The sequence below is a fragment of the Equus caballus genome, chromosome 10 (genome assembly GCF_041296265.1).
Source record: "Equus caballus isolate H_3958 breed thoroughbred chromosome 10, TB-T2T, whole genome shotgun sequence".
Lineage (NCBI taxonomy): Eukaryota > Metazoa > Chordata > Mammalia > Perissodactyla > Equidae > Equus > Equus caballus.
This window is the reverse complement of record NC_091693.1, coordinates 17,897,207-17,914,147: the sequence shown is the minus strand read 5'-3', so window position 1 is coordinate 17,914,147 and position 16,941 is coordinate 17,897,207. Positions and strand designations below refer to the sequence as shown.

The 16,941-nt window shown below is 60.7% G+C and overlaps 1 protein-coding gene across 8 annotated transcripts; it reads left to right on the top strand.

The window, feature by feature from the left end:
• Window positions 1-6,203: 6,203 nt before the first annotated feature.
• On the top strand, window positions 6,204-16,534 carry MEIS3 (Meis homeobox 3). Of its 8 annotated transcripts, none has more exons than XM_070223087.1 (14): window positions 6,207-6,356; window positions 7,612-7,686; window positions 7,825-8,006; window positions 8,212-8,371; window positions 8,469-8,519; window positions 9,452-9,502; window positions 9,660-9,809; window positions 11,715-11,826; window positions 11,998-12,146; window positions 13,053-13,129; window positions 13,311-13,369; window positions 13,476-13,559; window positions 13,913-13,982; window positions 16,070-16,534. In XM_070223087.1, exons 1-13 carry the CDS (start codon window positions 6,345-6,347, stop codon window positions 13,960-13,962), a joined length of 1,212 nt encoding a protein of 403 aa, XP_070079188.1. In that variant the 5' UTR covers window positions 6,207-6,344; the 3' UTR covers window positions 13,963-13,982; window positions 16,070-16,534. The 8 variants fall into 8 exon arrangements, with proteins under 8 accessions (XP_001503225.3, XP_005596417.1, XP_005596416.1 ...); XM_070223088.1 differs by having other exon boundaries at window positions 7,612-7,716; window positions 9,711-9,809; XM_070223086.1 differs by having other exon boundaries at window positions 7,612-7,716.
• Window positions 16,535-16,941: the final 407 nt, after the last annotated feature.

Sequence of the window (16,941 nt, the reverse complement as noted above, 5' to 3'; positions counted from 1 at the left end):
CTGCATTGCTCAAAGTCAACTGATTTAAATGTTAATCTCATCTGAAAAATACCATCGCAGCAACATCTAGAATAATGTTTGGCCAAACATCCGAGCACCACAGCCTAGCCAAGTGGACGGATACCATTCACCGTCACCGGGGGTTCTCTTCTCCCCGTGCCCCGTCTCTGCCCATCCACCATGTCCCTGCCTGGCCACGGATGTAGGTTGGGAGAGAGGGCTGTGTCCTATCTCCTCCTGAGGATTGAAGTCAGACTCTAGCAAGAACTTCCAGGCGCTCAGGCCTGGGGAGAGAAGGGATGGGCCTCTCAGGCCTTGAGAGGCAGGTCCTCAGGGTTCCCAAGGCACTTGCCCTCTTGTCCCCCCCTCGCCTCCCCACCCCAGCTGTCTGCCTCCGGGTTCCCCGGCCTCTGTCTGCAATTTTCTCCCCGCGAGGCGGAGGGAAGGAAATGTCAAGGATGATGGATGAAAAGGGGCAGCCGGGGTCAGCGAAGGAGGGACCACACGGCGGAGGGGAAGAGGAAGGGAGAAGGGGGAGGGGGTCACAGAGCCAAACGGGGGACAGAGACAGAGACAGACGGGAGAGACACAGAATGAGACCAAGAGAGACTTGACGCAACGCTGAGAGACATGAGAGCGAGAGACCCCCGCAGAGACGGCGCCAGAGCTCAACGTGGTCCTCCAGCCCCTCAGCCGGCACCCGGGGCCCCAGGATGCGTGGAGAGAAAACCAGAGACGGCGGACGGCCAGACGGGGCCCAGAGCAGAGCGAGGCTGGGGAGAGACAGACAGACAGAGACAGAAGGAGAGAGACAGCAGAGACACTGAGACCTGGAGCCACCGAGAGACACAGGGGCAGAGAGACAGTGAGGGAGAGAGAGGGAGAGACAAAGAGACACAGAGACCAAGAGGCACCAGGGACCCAGCGCTGGGGAGCAGAGGTGGGAGAATGGAGACACAAAGGCGGGGAGACAGGGGCCCCCAGAGAAAGAGAGAGATGGGGATGGGGGCCCAGGGCGGGGAGACAGAGAGAGAACAGGAGAGACTGAGAGCGAGCAAGAGATACGGAGACAGAGACGCAGAGAATCATCCAGAGAAAGAAAGCCACAGAGATAGAGAGCCCAGGAAGGAGACCCAGAGGCACAAAGAGAAAGGGGCCGAGGAAGGCAGATTCCGAGGACAAGGAGAGAAAGGACAGGGACAGGAAGGGGCCCTGGGGGTCACGGGCCGTGCCCCTCCCCCCGCCGGGTCGGCGGCCCCGGTGGCCTCTGCCGAGCCATGGCTAATGGTATGATTGCTTGGCGGGGCGGCAGGCGGCGGGTGACAAATGAGCTGCCGGAGTTGCCAGCTCCGTGATGGATGGGCCGGGCAGAGGGGCGGGCGCGGGGTGGGGGCCCCACCAAGAGACACGTTCCTCCGTCCTCCTGGAGCCAGGCCAGGTGGGGGAAGCAGTGGGGACTCGGGGGGGCCATGCGGCTCCTCGAGGGGGGGCAGCCGGGCGGGGAGCAAAACAGGAAGATTGGAACCCGGGGACGGGGATGGAGAGAGGAGAGAGATGGGGGACACAAAGGCCGGGAGATGGGGGTCCCCAAAGGTGAAGTTGGGGGGCAAGGGGAGGGAGAGAGAGAGGGAGATGGAAACAGAGACACAGAGAATCATCCAGAGAAAAAGATGGAGGGATAGACACACAAGACAGACAGACACACACACCCCCAAGACAGACAGAGACACAGGGGGCCCTCACAGAGACCCCTTCTTCCCCCTGCTCCGGGCAGAGATACAGATCCCTGGAGAGACTCTAAGGGTGAGGGACGAGGGGCAGAGACCAAGAGACAAGCAGACAGCTGATGACGAAGAGGGAAACTGAGGCAGAGCTGGCAGAAAGACCAAGAAAGAAGGCAGGAGGGGCCTGAGCAGCTCCTAGCTCACTCTCTCAGCTCCCGCGGCTCTGAGAGCAGATCCCGGGGAATCCCTGGGGCGCCCCTGGGGACGGCGGCTGCCTGGTGAGCGGGCGCTGGGGGGTCAGCAGCCAGTCTGGGAAACCATGTTGGGGAGACGCAGGAGGTCCCCACACCTAGGCCTGGAGGACTCAACGGGCTGGGCCAGGCCTGGGGGCTTCCCGTCTATACGATGAGGGCGGGGGGGCTGGAGGGTGCCCCCCTCCCAGGGCGGGGGTCCTGCGGGGTCTGTGCCCACACAGAGGCCAGAGGGTAACATGCCACCAGATACACCCAGGGGGCCCAAACCGCTCCCTCGTGCGGGCAGCCACACGGGGACAGCCAGCAAGACCGAGGCCTGGACCCCACCTTCTCCCTCCCCCCCGGGTCACGAGGGTCCCAGGGGCCAGGACCATCTGAGGGAGGTGGCTAAGGAGGCCTGAGGTCAGAGAGAGAGGGGACGGGGTGTGTGTGATGGACAGAAGGCCGGCGACCTCCTCCCCGTCTCCGGCCTCCGGTCCCTTGCCTTCTCCAGTGGCTTCTCTCCAGACACCCCGGTGGGTCGTCCCCAGCCCAGCAGCTCGCTCCTCTGTAATTAAAAAGATTGATGCCGCGGAGCGCAGGCCCCTCCTCGTCTGGGCGGCGGAGGGTCCTTCTGAGCTCAGAGCCAGGGGAGAAACGACTGGAAGAAACGCCTCGAGTCTCTGTCTGTGCCTCCCACCCCCCATCCCGCTTTCTCTCTCCCCCCATATCTCTGTCTCTCTCTGTGTCTCTCCCTCTCTCTGTCCATCTCTCCGTCTCTTTCTCTTTTTGTCCATCTCTCTGTCTCTCTCTCTCTCTGTCTCTCTCTCCTCCCATCTCTCTCTCCCTCTGACTCAGTCTACCCCATTTCCTTCATCTCTCCGTGTCTCTTTCTGCCACTCCCTTTTGGCCATTCCCCGAGTCACACCCCCTCACGGGCCTCCCTGGGACCACCACGAGGTCACGGCCCAGTCACCTCCTTCCCTCTGCCCACCTGCCCCCCCAGGACGGTCACCTCAGGCCACACATCCTGCTTTCAGAAGCCATGAAGGCCCGGGGACCTCAGCACACCCCCCGAGACCCAAATCAGGGCTGGGGGCCCAGACCCCCGGCTCCCCTACCCTGAACCTCAGCTGAGGGCGACGACAGAAGAGCTTGGCATCTTTAATTAAAAAGTGATTTAAATTAATTTTCTGCTCCAAAACCCCTCTCTGAGGGCGGCGCGGGGGGGGGGGGGGGGGGGGGGGGGGGGCGTGTGACAGTGATTAAGGCTCTCCCGGCCCCCTCCCCTCTGCCTTCCTTAAAGGGCCAGCGTCACCTGCAGATAGTTGAGTGTGAGTGTCGGGGGTCGGGGGCGGGGAGAGTGGGGGCGGGAGCGCCCACTGGTGCGGGGACCCCAGACTCAGCCGAGGCCCCCTGGGTCCCAGCACCCTCTGGTTTAACCACCTCCCCATCACCCCCCACCCAAGCCCATTGCCCATTGAGCAAATGGGGAAGGGTCAGTCTGAGGTGGGTCCAGCCCCCAGATTCCCAGAGGAGACCCAGCGGTGGCCAGGGAGGGGGGTGTCCAGGGGAGTCAGAGGGCAAGAGTCAGGGACAGAGGGAGAGAAGGGATCAGAGAGGGACAGAGCTCCTGGGTGAGACACAGAGAGTGAGGGCGTGAGAGCCAGGGAGAGATGGAGGCAGAGAGAGACAGAGGCAGGGGGAGACAGAGGCAGGGGGAGGCAGAGGCAGAGACAAGGAGAAGAGGGGGTGACCTGGAGGTGAAGCAGAGCCCAGATGGGAAGGACCAGGGCCACCAGGCTGGCCCTCCCCCACAGCCTCCACTCGCCCCTCCTGCTGGAAGTGCTGCTGCCAGTCTAACCGCAGTCCCTCGTGCTGTAGGCCCAGCGGGCGCCCCGGCCCCCGGCCTGCACAGTTTTGTTTCACTTTGAGAGGACGAAGGCGAAGCAGGAGGCAGCTGAGGAAAAGCCGGGGCTGCTTATGAGTCGTGAACACATCCTGGGACGGCCGGCAGGGGTGCCACCATGCTCCCGGCCCCCACTCAGCCTGGATCTCTGTCCTCCTCTCTGGGTCTCTGTCCCCCCTCCATCTCTGTCCGTCCTCCCTCTGGGTCTTCGTCCTCGCCCCTCTTTCTGTCCCCTTCTCGCCAGACCGATCTCATTTCTCTTTGGTGCCGTCCCTCTGTAGCGATGGTTGGTCATTTTTGGGGGGGGTCAAGTAACCTTTTGTGACAAAAGGAATGAAAACTATGGGCCATCTCCGTGGGGGGTGGGGGGGAAGAACCATAAGCGCCAAGCCCACAATTTGCCATGTAATTTAGGGAGTTCACGGGTCTCTTGACACCCACTGGCACAGCCCCTCAGGAATCAGAGGACACCAGAAAAGAAAGACCCCTAATGTAGGAAAAGCCAGGGACAGAACAAATCCCAGGGGTCTCTCTCCTCTCCCCCTTGCTGGCCTCACTGTTCACATTCCTGCCCCAGGGCCTTTGCACCTGTGGTTCCCCTGCCTGGAAGGATCTTCCCCCAGATGTCTGCATGACTCCCTCCCTCCCCTTCCTCCGGCCTCTGCTCAGATGTCACCTCCTCTGAGGCCTCCCCTGTCCAGCTTATATCATCCCACGTCCTCATTCTGCTTTGTTTCAGAGCACCTGCCACCTCCAGGCAGTATTTTACACTTAGATCTTTACCTCCTGAACTATTCTCTCTCCCTCACCCCATCCCCAACAGAATGTGGGCTCCAGGAGGCCAGGAAGCTTGTCTTTTGTTCTCTGCTCTATCTCCAGTACACCACGCAGCACACAGTAGGTGCTCAACAAATTTTCACCGCAGACGTCTTCCCTTGACCTCATGAGAGCGCCAGCGTCAAAGGCTGGGTGGGTCCCAGGCTCCTCCGAGGAAACCGTGGACCTGCGCGCGCTCCAGCGGAGGCGTCACCGGGCGCCTCGTTCCTCCTCGATTCTAGAGATTCCACCAACTCCCAGGGCAGTGGAGCGAATTCCAGGCTGAAAACCTTCCAAAAGGCAGGGGCCAAAAGTGGGCGGAGGGAGAGAGAGAGACCTCCAGGCGCGCGCGCGCGCACACACACACACACACACACACACGTGCAGACACGCTGATGTCCGAGGCCCAGATATTGTATGTCCAGACTCGGGCAGACACACACACACACACACCCAACACTCACCATATTTAGAGGCCGGAACAACGCACACAGTCACTCCTGCAAACACACCCTCGCGCGCGCACACCCCGATGGCTCCAGACACAGGCGCACGCGTGTCCTTGTCTCCCAGGGGAGGGAAGCTCGGGGGGCCAGAGCCAGAAGGGAAACTAAAATATGGGGTTTGGCTGCTTCCAGCCTCCGGTTCTCTCCTCGGATTCTGTCTCAGCGTCAGAGAGACGGAGAGAGAGAGAGAACAGAGAAGGAGGGGGGTGGGGAGAGGTGGGAGGGCCTGCGCGAGCGTGGGGGGCAGGGAGAGACGGAGACGCGCAGAGATGGCAGAGAGAGACCGAGAGACAAAGAGAGAAGGGAATGGAGAGACTTGAAGCCGTGGAAACAAGAGGGAAGCGGGGAGATGGAGAGAGCGAGACGGGAAGGGCGGAGAGCAAGGAGGGGGAGAGGGGCAGAGACCTGTGGCGGCCGAGGAGGGGGGAGGCCGGGGCGCCCCGGAGCCGGAGGGTGGGGGTTGACCCGGAGAGAGGGCGGCAGGGGGGGTAGGGGCTGAGGGAGCCGAGCCCCGGGGAGACTGCGATACAACGCGGCCCCGGGAAGCCGCTGCGCCCCCGGCGGGGGGATGGGGCGGGGGGAGGGGAGGAGAGGGGGCTGGGGACCCGCCCGCCCCGCCCGCTCGCGCCGCCGGCGGACAGCGGGTTAAGCATCTCCGCGGTGGAACTTCCGGATGTGACCACAGAGAGAGGGAGAGACCGGGAGAGGGGAGAGGAGACGAGCCGCCAGCATCCCTCGGGCCCGCCGACGCCGGCCCGCGCGCCCCACCCCGCCCCCGGCCCGCGGGCGGACTGTCTGTCTCGGGCTGCGTGTCTGTCTCGGGCTGGTTCCGTCCTCCCAGGACCCGCGCAGGGACTGGGCGCCCCGGGGAGGGGGCCTCGGGCGACCCTCCCCCGCCTCGCGCCCCCGCTGGCCGGCATGCGCCCCTGGCCGTGACCCCCGCGGGGCCGGGCGCTGGGGGTCCATGCGCGCAGCCTGCTCCCCGCCCGGCGCCGGCCGCTGACGGCCGTGGGGGGGGTGGGGGAGCCGGGCACCCAGCCTCCTGCCCCACCCCCTGGCGTCGGCCCCACCGGCCACCCGGGCCGCTGGCCCTGGCTGCGCCCTCCCCGCTGGCCAGGCCCTGGAGGGACCCGGGAGCGGCCGCCGGCTTCAGCCCATGGCCCGGAGGGTAGGTCTGAGGGCGGGCACCCTGCGCGCCGGCCCGTCTCCACATCTCCCGCTGCATCTCCCCCAGCTCAGCCTGCCCTACCCCCCCATCTCTTTCTCTGCCCCCCACCTCTCCGTCCCTGTCTCCCCCTCCATCTCAGGCCCTCTATCCTCCCCCTCCTCCCTTTTCTCTCCTCCCTAATCCTTCTCCCTGGTCCACTTTTGTTCCAAGTCCCTCCGAAGGTCAGGGGTGGGGACAGTGCTGGGAGAGGTGGGTCTCACCAGGCAGGGCCGAGGGCTTCTCTCCTTGACCGTCCTGGGGATGGGCGAGCTCAGGTGATGGGTGAGGAGCTGAGTCTGCCCCTTTGAGGGTGGACGGTGCGCAAGCACGCTGGGTGGGAAGACCCCAGCACATGGGAGCAGCTGGATCCAACTTCAGGGCTCGGAGAAGTTCAGAGAAGAGTGAGCGAAGGGCGGAGAGAAGGAGACACACGCAGGGGAACCCCGGCATGGACCTCTGCTCCTCCTTCCCCGGTCCCTGTGCCTGGTGGGGCCTCAGCTCCTTCGTCTCCACGCCAGGGTTTGGCCTGGTGATTTAAAGGTCCCTCCGGCCTCCCCAGGGCCCTTGCCTCTGTGGTGACGGGACGCAGAAATCTCGGCCACCCCAGGGCTCGTGGTTTCTCTGCGGGGCCGTTTGCACAGCGGGTTTGTGTGGCTGTGTGGGGTCACACTGTCCTTCAACAAGTGTTTATGGGATGTGTGCCAGGCACTGTGCTGACAGCCTCGTTCATTCGTTCACTCGCTCACTCCTTCCTTCATTCCTGCACCTGACCTTTGGCTGTGTGTGTGCGGTGGGTTCACGTGGTGATGGGGTGTGACAGGTTCTTCAGACCCACTCGGATGTGCGTGCTTGAACTGTGAAATGACACGGAAGTGGGGGGAGTGGGTGAAGTGTCCGGACGTGTGTGCGGACGATGCTCTGTTTTCATGGGAAAGGTCCGTAAGGGGCGTCCCTCTCTGTGTCTGCCTCTGTCTCTGTGTTTCTCTCTTTCTCTCCCATCTTTTCTCTCTTTGCCTGTCTCCCCATCTCTCTCAGCATTTCTCTCTCTCTCCGCTCCTGTCTGCCCTCCTCACTCTGTGAGGAGCCGGTCGTTACCCGCCCGCCCATCCCTGACCCCGACCCTGACCCTCAGCTCCCCGACCTGCTCAGTCTCTCTCCTCGGGACCCGCCTGCCCTCCCATCAGGGATCTCTGACGGGACGTTTGTCACCATCCAGGGGCCCAAGAGAAGGCTGCGAGACAGGGCCCTCGGTCCCACCCAACAGCTCCATGGACATCGGGGCCATCAGGAGGCAGGCCTTGGACACCTGGGGAACGGAAAGGCGGGTCCCCGGGCAGAGAGGGGGCATCTCCTGGGTCCCCAGATCGGGAGGTTTCTTGGAGGCACTGACGCCTCCTTGGGGCTCTCTCCCTCTTGCCTCCCCCCCCAGTACGATGAGCTGCCTCACTACCCAGGCATCGTGGATGGCACCGCAGCCCTGGCTGGCTTCTCGGAGGCAGTGCCCACAGCACCGAGAGCCCCGGGGCCCTACGGCCCCCACCGGCCTCCTCAGCCCCCTCCCCCGGGCTTGGACAGCGATGGCCTGAAGAGAGAGAAGGACGAGATCTACGGGTGAGTGGGGTCTCCGGATGTGGGCCTCTCTCCCACTCTCTTTCTCTGTTTCTCTGCGTCTGTTTCTCTCTCTCGGACTCTATCTCGCTCCGTCTCTGTCTCTCCATCTCCTCCCTCTGGGCCTCCTGTGCCCTCCCAGTTGCTCTGAGCTTCGTGGACCCCTGCCCTCCCCTAAGGAGATCTCTCCTCTCCTGCCCCCTGCCAGACACCCGCTCTTCCCCCTGCTGGCCCTGGTCTTTGAGAAATGTGAACTGGCCACGTGCTCACCTCGTGACGTGGCCGGGGCTGGGCTGGGCACGCCCCCGGGCGGCGACGTCTGCTCCTCCGACTCCTTCAATGAGGACATTGCCGCTTTTGCCAAGCAGGTGTGCAACCCCTCATCAGGCGTGCGCCGGGCAAGCCGGCGATGAGGGGCGGGAGGGAGCCTCCCAGTGCCCTCCCTGGCCTCTCTCTTCCTCCCAGGTCCGCTCCGAGAGGCCCCTCTTCTCCTCCAACCCGGAGCTGGACAATCTGGTGAGACCCGGGCCCTCCCCACCCCCCTCCTCCGAGGGCTGTCCTGTCGCGCCCTCCGCAGCCCTGGGGCTGACTGGGGGAGCCTGACCCCCTTCTCCAATATGGATGATCGCTGCCCATTTGCAATGCAGGGTAGCCAGGAGCTTGAGGACAGGACCCGTGGCCTGAGTTCAAATCCCGGCTCTGCCACTTGCTAGCCCTGTGAACCAGGGCGGGTAGCCCCATCTCCCTGTGCCTCAGTTTCCTCATCTGTAAAGTGTAGCCTGTAGTCGTGTCTATCCTGTAGGGCCGTTGTGAGTAGTTCATGAGTTCACCAGCATCCAGAGCTTAGAACAGGGCCTGGCTCACGAGGGGACTTGATACACCACTCAGTCGGGAGAACAGAGCCCATGCCAACATGAGGAGAGAAGAGAGAGAAAGAGAAGGGGGAGGAGAGGGAGAGCGAGAGGGAGAAATACCCCTGCTTCTCCTTTCCTTTTGTTTCCAAGCTCCCACCAGGGCTTCCTATTGGCTGAGCCCTCTGGCAAAGGACTCTGGGAAATGTAGTTTACAGGCAAAGGGTGGCTATTGTCCTAATTAAGGACGCCTCGGCCTCCTCCTCCTCCTGTGATGGACCCTTTTCTGTCTCCTGCGCCTCTTGCTTCTCTTTTTCTTCGACTCTCAAACACTCTCTGTTCCCTTAACTCTGAGTCTCTGTCTCGATTCCTGGTTTCTCTCTTTCTCTGTTGCTTTGTCTGTCTTATTCCATCTCACTCCTTCTGTTTCTCTGTCTCTCCGCTTCTCTCCTTTCTCCTCCTCCTCCTCCCCGTCTCTCTCTCTCTCCCCCGGCCCTCCCTCTCTCGCCTCCTCTGCTCCTCCTCCTCCCCGTCTCTCTCTCTCTCCCCCGGCCCTCCCTCTCTCGCCTCCTCTGCTCTTCCTGTCTCTCTTTGCAGATGATCCAGGCCATCCAAGTGCTCCGGTTCCACCTGCTGGAGCTGGAGAAGGTGAGTGCTTCTCACTTCCCCTCACCTGTCACCCGCCCCCCCGCCCCTCCCTCTCTCACCCCCTTCCCCAGAGTTGGGGCAGAGTACCACCCCCCTCCCTGTACGCCCCAGCCCTGGCCCCCCGGGCGGCCCCCCCAGTACCCCGGTGCCCCCTCAGGTCCACGACCTGTGCGACAACTTCTGTCATCGCTACATCACCTGCCTCAAGGGAAAGATGCCCATCGACCTGGTCATCGAGGATCGGGACGGCGGCTGCAGGGAGGACCTCGAGGACTACCCGGCCTCCTGCCCCAGCCTCCCGGATCAGGTGGGCCCAGGAGGGGGCCCCAGGCCTCACCTTGCGACCAAAGCCGTTCCCCGGGCGGCTGGGCTGTGGCGTGAGGGCACACACCCGCCACAGAGCCTCCGACCGCGGGACCTGCAGCAGCTCCGTGGCAGCCACACAGACAGGGATACAGCTGGACGACAGCACACACACACAGACACACACACACACACCAACAGCTGCAGACAGCACCCACAGACTCGGCCACACCCACACAGGTTCGCACGCAGCTGCACGGTTAAGGCCGTTCTCGCTCACAACCAGGGATAACATACACCCCCTCCTCACACACACATCCCAGCCGCATGACAGCATCACAGACCGCATGGCCTGATTAGGACACTGCCATTCTGGAGTGTGTGTGTCTTCACACGGCCTCCAATAGATGCCCCCAGGGCCATCGCCCACCCCGATACAGTCACGGAGCCGCGTGCCTGCTTGTGTAGGAATCAGGGTCCCCACACACTGTCTCACATAGGACAACCAGCCCCTCGAATTACAGCCACACACTTAGAAAAACTCGGCCTCCCCATAGTCAGATCCGGCCACCTGGCCGTCTTAGAGGGTGACACAGCCACGTTCCAACACGGCCGCGTGTCTCGGCTTCGACCAGGGAACAACCACGCCTCGGCCACCTCCTTTCCGTGGACAGCCTCGCCCTCTTGGGCACAGACATAGACACGCGCACACTTACATGCCACACGACAGGCTCAGGCCAGCATCAGGGGGGCCAATGTGGATGCTGACCTGCAGCATCCAATCGGATCCAGCATGACAAGAGCTACAGGTGGCAGTTAGAGCCGTACTCGAAAGCCTTCAGACCGGGCGATGCTGCAGTTGGCACGCACGCCCTCCCCAGGGCACTCACGCACAATTCCACGCACACGTACGAGCCTGGAGGAAACCGCTCTGAGCCGCGGCGTCTTGGGCTGAGCCCCAGTGATAGAGGGACGGACGATGCACCCACACTGGGCCGTGTGGGGAGGGACTGTGAAGCAGTGGGCAGGGTCTGGGGCGATCAGCAGGGCAGGTGGGGTTCCCGGGGCTCAGAAATAGCGGGTGGCTGTTTCCACCCCCCTCTGCACGTAATCTGCCTGCCGGCAATGGAACCGAACCTGAGGGTAATCGGCCAAGTGGTCTCAATGCCGTCTCTGTGGGTCGGTCTCCTCCAGGGACACAGAGCTGGGGCAGAGGGTGACTCCGCCGCATTGTCAACTTCCTCAAAGTGTGTCGGAGTTTGGATAAAGAAAAAACAGCCCCGGACCCTGTGGTCTGCAATTCTGAGACACCCCCGCCCCGACCCGACGCAAATCTCTGAAAACTGAAAATTGTGGAGTTTGCATCCCTGTAAGTTTCGTGCAAACTCATTTGGCAGCAAAAGCTGCCCTGAACTAATGAGAGGCTATTTATAGCCTTTATTTATTCCACTTAGTTAAATATTCATCCATTTGGCTGCAGAAATTTTAATGAGTTTGACGGCAAGGTTATGCCCCGCACCCTGCGGGGCGTGTTATGAAGTACACAGTATGTGCACTGATTTACTGTCTGAAAATGTGAAAAGGTCTGAATTCTGAAACACTGGCCCCCAAGGATTTCAGATAGGGTGCTGTCCATCTGTATGAGCTCATCTTTGTGGAGCGATTACTGTGTGTCTTTACTTAAATTAACTGATGGAGTCCTTACCATACTCTGAGGTGGGGGTCTTCCATTTTTCAGTTGAGGAAACAGGCACAGAGAGGTGAAGAGACTTGCTCAAGCTCACACAGCCAGGAAAGAGGCAGGGACAGGCTTTATACCCAGGAGTCCCAGCTCCAGAGCCATGATCTTAGCCCCCGTGTTATATTGTACCCCATGCCTTGGCGCTGACTTCCAACTCTTGTTTTCCAGACTAACGCATGGATTAGAGACCATGAGGACAGTGGGTCTGTACATTTGGGGACCCCGGGTCCATCCAGTGGTGGCCTGGCCTCCCAGAGTGGGGACAACTCTAGTGACCAAGGTGAGATGCTTGGGAGGTGGAGGGGAAATGTGGGAGTCGGTCTGAGGATTGAAGTTAGACAGCAAGTGGGACTTCCAGAGAGGTGTGAAGTGGTGTCTTGGAGGAGGGTTCTGGTCCCCCTGGGTGCCCACCCTCACTGTCCACAAACACAGCGTGCCTCTCCCCCGTCAGGAGACGGACTGGACACAAGCGTGGCCTCTCCCAGTTCTGGGGGAGAGGATGAGGAGCTGGACCAGGAGCGGCGTCGGAACAAGAAGCGGGGCATCTTCCCCAAGGTGGCCACCAACATCATGAGAGCCTGGCTGTTCCAGCACCTCTCGGTGAGTGCCCCGGGCCCCTGGGTGTGGGCGGGCATCCAGGGGGGTGGAGAAGGGCGGCCACGCAGAGACTGGGGCCTCAAGAGAGACCCAGAGATGGGAGACTGAGGCAGGGGAGAAATATGGAGGGAGAATCTCAAGGCTATGGGGACTAACATGCGAACATCCCGGAGCACTGCCTGTGCTCCAGGTGCCGCTAAGGTCCTCCCCCAACCCATCCGCCCACTCCCCCACCCATCCGCCCATCTATTCACCTAGCCGTCAATCATCCGCCATCCAGCCAGACATGCCCTGCGGGAGCGGGGGTGTGGTTAGCTCCATTCTGCAGATGAAGAGATGGAAGCCCAGAGGACCCACAGCCAGAAGTGGGTTCAGATGCAGGCAGTGTGGGCCCTAACCACTGCACCACACTGCCTCCTGGGGAGAGACGGAAAAAGAGAGACAGGGAGAGGCTGAAACAAAGAGATGGAGGGAGATGGGGAGGACTGAATCAGAGCAAGACAGACACAGGGAGAGACTGGGTCACAGAGGGACAAAGACACAGAGACAGGGACAGAGGGAGAGAGAGGAAGTCAGAGAGAGAGGCACAGAGAGAGAGAGAGACTGGGACGGCGAGAGACGTGTGCAGGGACCCTGACGGGGACTCAGAGGGCCGGTGCTGGCTTTGCCTCCTTTCTGGGCCCTGGAGCCCCCTCCCCAAGCTCAGTCTCCCTAATGAGAGCTGGCCAATTAGTCTCTAATTGCTGGAAGAGGCAGGGAGCCCACGGGTGTAATTGCCTGGAGCTGGGCTCCGCTTCCCTCCACTGGGTCCCCGGGGAGCACAGACGCGCTGGCTCTCAGATGACAGGCCAGGCCTTGGGGATCGGATGGCGGCCTGGCAGGCAGGGTGACTCTCGCTGGTGGTCACAGCACCCGTACCCCTCGGAGGAGCAGAAGAAACAGCTGGCGCAGGACACGGGGCTCACGATTCTTCAAGTCAACAACTGGTGAGCGCCCCCGGGCGGGGAGGCCGGGCGCTGTCCGCGGTGCTGAAGGAGGCGCCGCCGCCCCTCGCAGCCTCTCCGCCTCCGTCCTCTCCTCCCGGCTCGCTCTCCGTCTGTGTGTGCTTCTCCCTGCCTCCCTCCTGCTCCCTCTTGACACCCTCCTCCGTTTCCACGACCCTCCCAGGTTCATTAACGCCCGGAGACGCATCGTGCAACCCATGATCGATCAATCCAACCGCACAGGTACAGGGAGAAGGCGGGCAGAGAGGCCCTACTGCTCCTGCGGGAGTGTCAAAACGGGACCCGGGCATCCTGGGGCTCAGCCTGCACCCCTCAAACCCCCTCGCAGGGCAGGGTGCAGCTTTCAGCCCAGAGGGCCAGCCCGTGGGGGGCTACACGGAGACTCAGCCACACATGACTGTGAGGCCGCCAGGTAAGACCCCACCCCCTAACGAGGCCCCACCCTCAGCACGCCAGGCCCCTCCTGGAAACACAGATGCCCCACCTTGTGAGATTAAGTTCATGAATACTACAGTGACTTATTTGTGTAACAGAGGAGCTGGAGATGCAAATGCAGATTTCCAGGCCCTCACTGGGTTCGCTTCCTCCAGGCTCCGCCCACTCCTCGGAAGGCTCCACTTTTCCTTAAAGGACCAGCACCCTCTTAAACAATGACTCAGTCTGTCTGGATAGAGGGATCCCCTGGGGAAGGAAGGGGCGGGAAGGACTTAGGGTCATGTGCGGGTGTCTGGTGAAGGCCAGTAACACTCCCCTTTTGTCTTCCAGGGTCAATGGGGATGAGTTTGAACTTAGAAGGAGAGTGGCATTATCTATAGACGCTGGACTCAAGAGAAGTGTGAGTGTGAATGTCTGTGGGGACTGGGTTGGAGGCTGTGTGACTTCAAACCTTCGTAAGACTTCTGGACTCCAGTAGCGGGCCCGGCCAGAGCAGGGTCAGCCTGTGTCTCCGAACTGAGGGCTCTCCGGGGCTGGGCGGGAAGGTGATTCATTCATCCATCCATCCATCAACTCACTCATCCATCCATAAATTTCATCTCTCCACCCACCTACCCACCATCCACCAAACATCCATCCACTCACCATCCATCCAACCATGCATTCATTCACTCATTCATTCATTCATCTATCCACCGACATACCCACCATCCACCCTCCCCCGCATTGATCCATCTGTCCACGTGTCCACCCATTTGTCAACTTAGCCATGCATTCCCCCACCTACCTACCCGCCCATCCATCCACCCACCCATACATTACTTACATCTCCAAACATATATTGAACCCTCACTCCATGCCCTTACATGCCTCAGGTAGAATCCAGCTCTTGAGAAGGTTCTGGGCTTCTGAGGAAGTGGACATCAGAAGTCAATGACAATCCAGTGAAGCAGATGAAACAATAAAACACAGCTTGCTCAAAGGAGGGAGTCATCAGCTATCCCTGAGATGTCAGGGAAGACTTTGTAGAGGAAGTGTCCTCTGGGTGGGGCACTGAAGGATGAATAGGAGTCCACTGGGTAAAAGTCGGGGGCAAGGTAGTAGGGTGCATTCTTTTACTCTCCCAGGTCTTAAGACTTTAGAACATCTTCTCATTTAGCCTTCACAAGAATCCCAAGAGGGAAAGATTATTATTATTTTCATTATGCAGATGAGAATGCTAAGGCTCAGAGAGAAGAGGTCACTTATGTTGGTTCATTGAGCTCAGAAAAGCATAGGGAACAGCATGTGCAAAGTCCCAGGGTTGATGAGCAGCCTGGAGTTTCTAAAGCACAGATCAGATCTTGACTCTTTCCTGGATTAAAACTCTTCTGTGGCTCCCTAGTGCCCTCTGGATAAAGTCCAGACTCCTTAGTTTAGCATCTATTCATTCATTCATTCATTCATTGAGTACACATTCTCTGAACTCCTCTGTGCCCAGCCCTGTGCTGAGTGATGCTGGGGACACCACAGTGACCATGACAGCTCCAGCCTTGTCCTCATGGGACTCATAATTCAGTGGGAAAGACAGACCTGTCCCCAGACAGTGACAACCCAGAGTGCTCAGGGCCAGGATGAGGGGACCCAGGTACTGGAGGGGCCTGGGGGGGGGTGGGGATCACACTCAGGCTGGAGGGTTCAGAGAGGATTTCCTGGAGGAGGGGCCATCTGACCCAGCCTGGAGGATTCAGGGAGGGTTGCCTGGAGGAGGGGACTTTAGAGCTGAGACCAGGCTAACAGGAGGAGTGATGCAGGAAAAGAAGGAACAGCACGTGCAAAGGCCCAGCGCACTTAGCAACTTCATGGCTGTGAGCCAGCCCCTCCACACACACATGAGAGGGAGGAAGGGTTGCGCTGAGCTGAGGCTAGTGAGTCGGTGGGTGAGTGGGGAATTCAGGGCCAGCAGGAGGGCTGCGAGATGAGAGTGGAGACCTGGGAGGGCTGAGGCCTGGAGGGCACTGGAGGCCTAAGCCTGAGAAGGAGAATGGCTGGGTGTGTTCAGAGCCTGGCAGGCCTTTGGGGGGTCTCAGCTCTGCCCTGATGAATCATGGACAGGTGTGGCCTGGTCTGAGTGTCGGGGGTCCTCTGGGATCAGGAGGATGGAGGTCCCCCACTTCTTTCTGCTGCCCTTGACTTTTGCCCCTTGTCTCTCTGTTCTGCCTGTCTCTCTGCCTCGTTCTTTCTCTTTCCACGTCTTCATCTCTGATTCCCTGGATGTTTCTTCCTCTGTCCCCCTCTGTCTCTCTCTCCTTGTCTTTCTCTAAGGCTCTCTTGGTCTCGACGTCTCCTTGTCTCTTTCTCATCTCAGTCTGTCTCTCTCCCCCCTCCATTGCTGTTCTGATTCTGTCTCTCTGTTTCTCTGTCTCCCTGTGTCCCTCTCGCTGTGGGGCCGGTGGGGCCAGACCCCCTCCCCCGCTCCTGACTCAGCCTCTCCTGCCCCCTCCACAGACCCCAGCCTCCGGACCACGACCACCAGGCTCACACCTGGTTCTGGTTCCGCTTGGCCCTCTGGCTTCAGGACCCACCTCCTCCAGCCCCCTCACTCAACGCCTACCTCCCTGGGGCCCCGCCGGGACACGGGGGGCCTGAGCGCCCCCTTGAGGGCCTCTCAAGGACAAAGACAAGGCCTCCAGGCCCTGCGCCCCACTTCTGCCCTCACCTCCGCCCAGAACCTGAGCTGAGATCCTGGGCCCGAGTCTTCGGAAGATGGTGGCTGGGGGTCCCCCCGCCTCCAGGACAAGGAAGGGATTGGAGGTGGGCTGGGGCCATGAGGGACGGGGGTTCACCTGGACCCTACATTTTGGAGACGTTCCCTTCATCCCCCAGCCCGCCCCCCTCCCCTCTCCGCCTACCTCCCTTCTCTGATGTCTTCTACTTTGTTTTTAACGATAAAGTCTTAAAAACAAAAAGCCACCCCTCTGGATTCTTGTGTCTCTTCCAAGACTCAAATCCTCATCAGAGTGAGGCTCACGCATCACTCCTGATGAGAACCATCGATGCTCTTTATCCTGCCGTCTCCGCGGGCTCTGTGTGTATCGGTTAGCTATCGCTGTGGAACAAACACCCCCAAATTTTGCAGCTCCAAAGGCCAAGTGTTTTTAGCTCATTATTCTGCAGGTTGGTGTTTTATTCTAGGCCCAGCTGGGCAGTTCTGGTGGTTTCAACAGGGTCCTCTTGTGTATCCGTGGGCAGCGACCGGTCACCAAGGGGCCTCTGCTCCCGGCGGTTGGCTGGCTGGTGGCAGGGGCCACAGGAGTGACTGGGCCGCGTGGTGGCATCGCCCCAAGGGCTGTCTGGTTTGTTCACATAGAGAGCTGGTT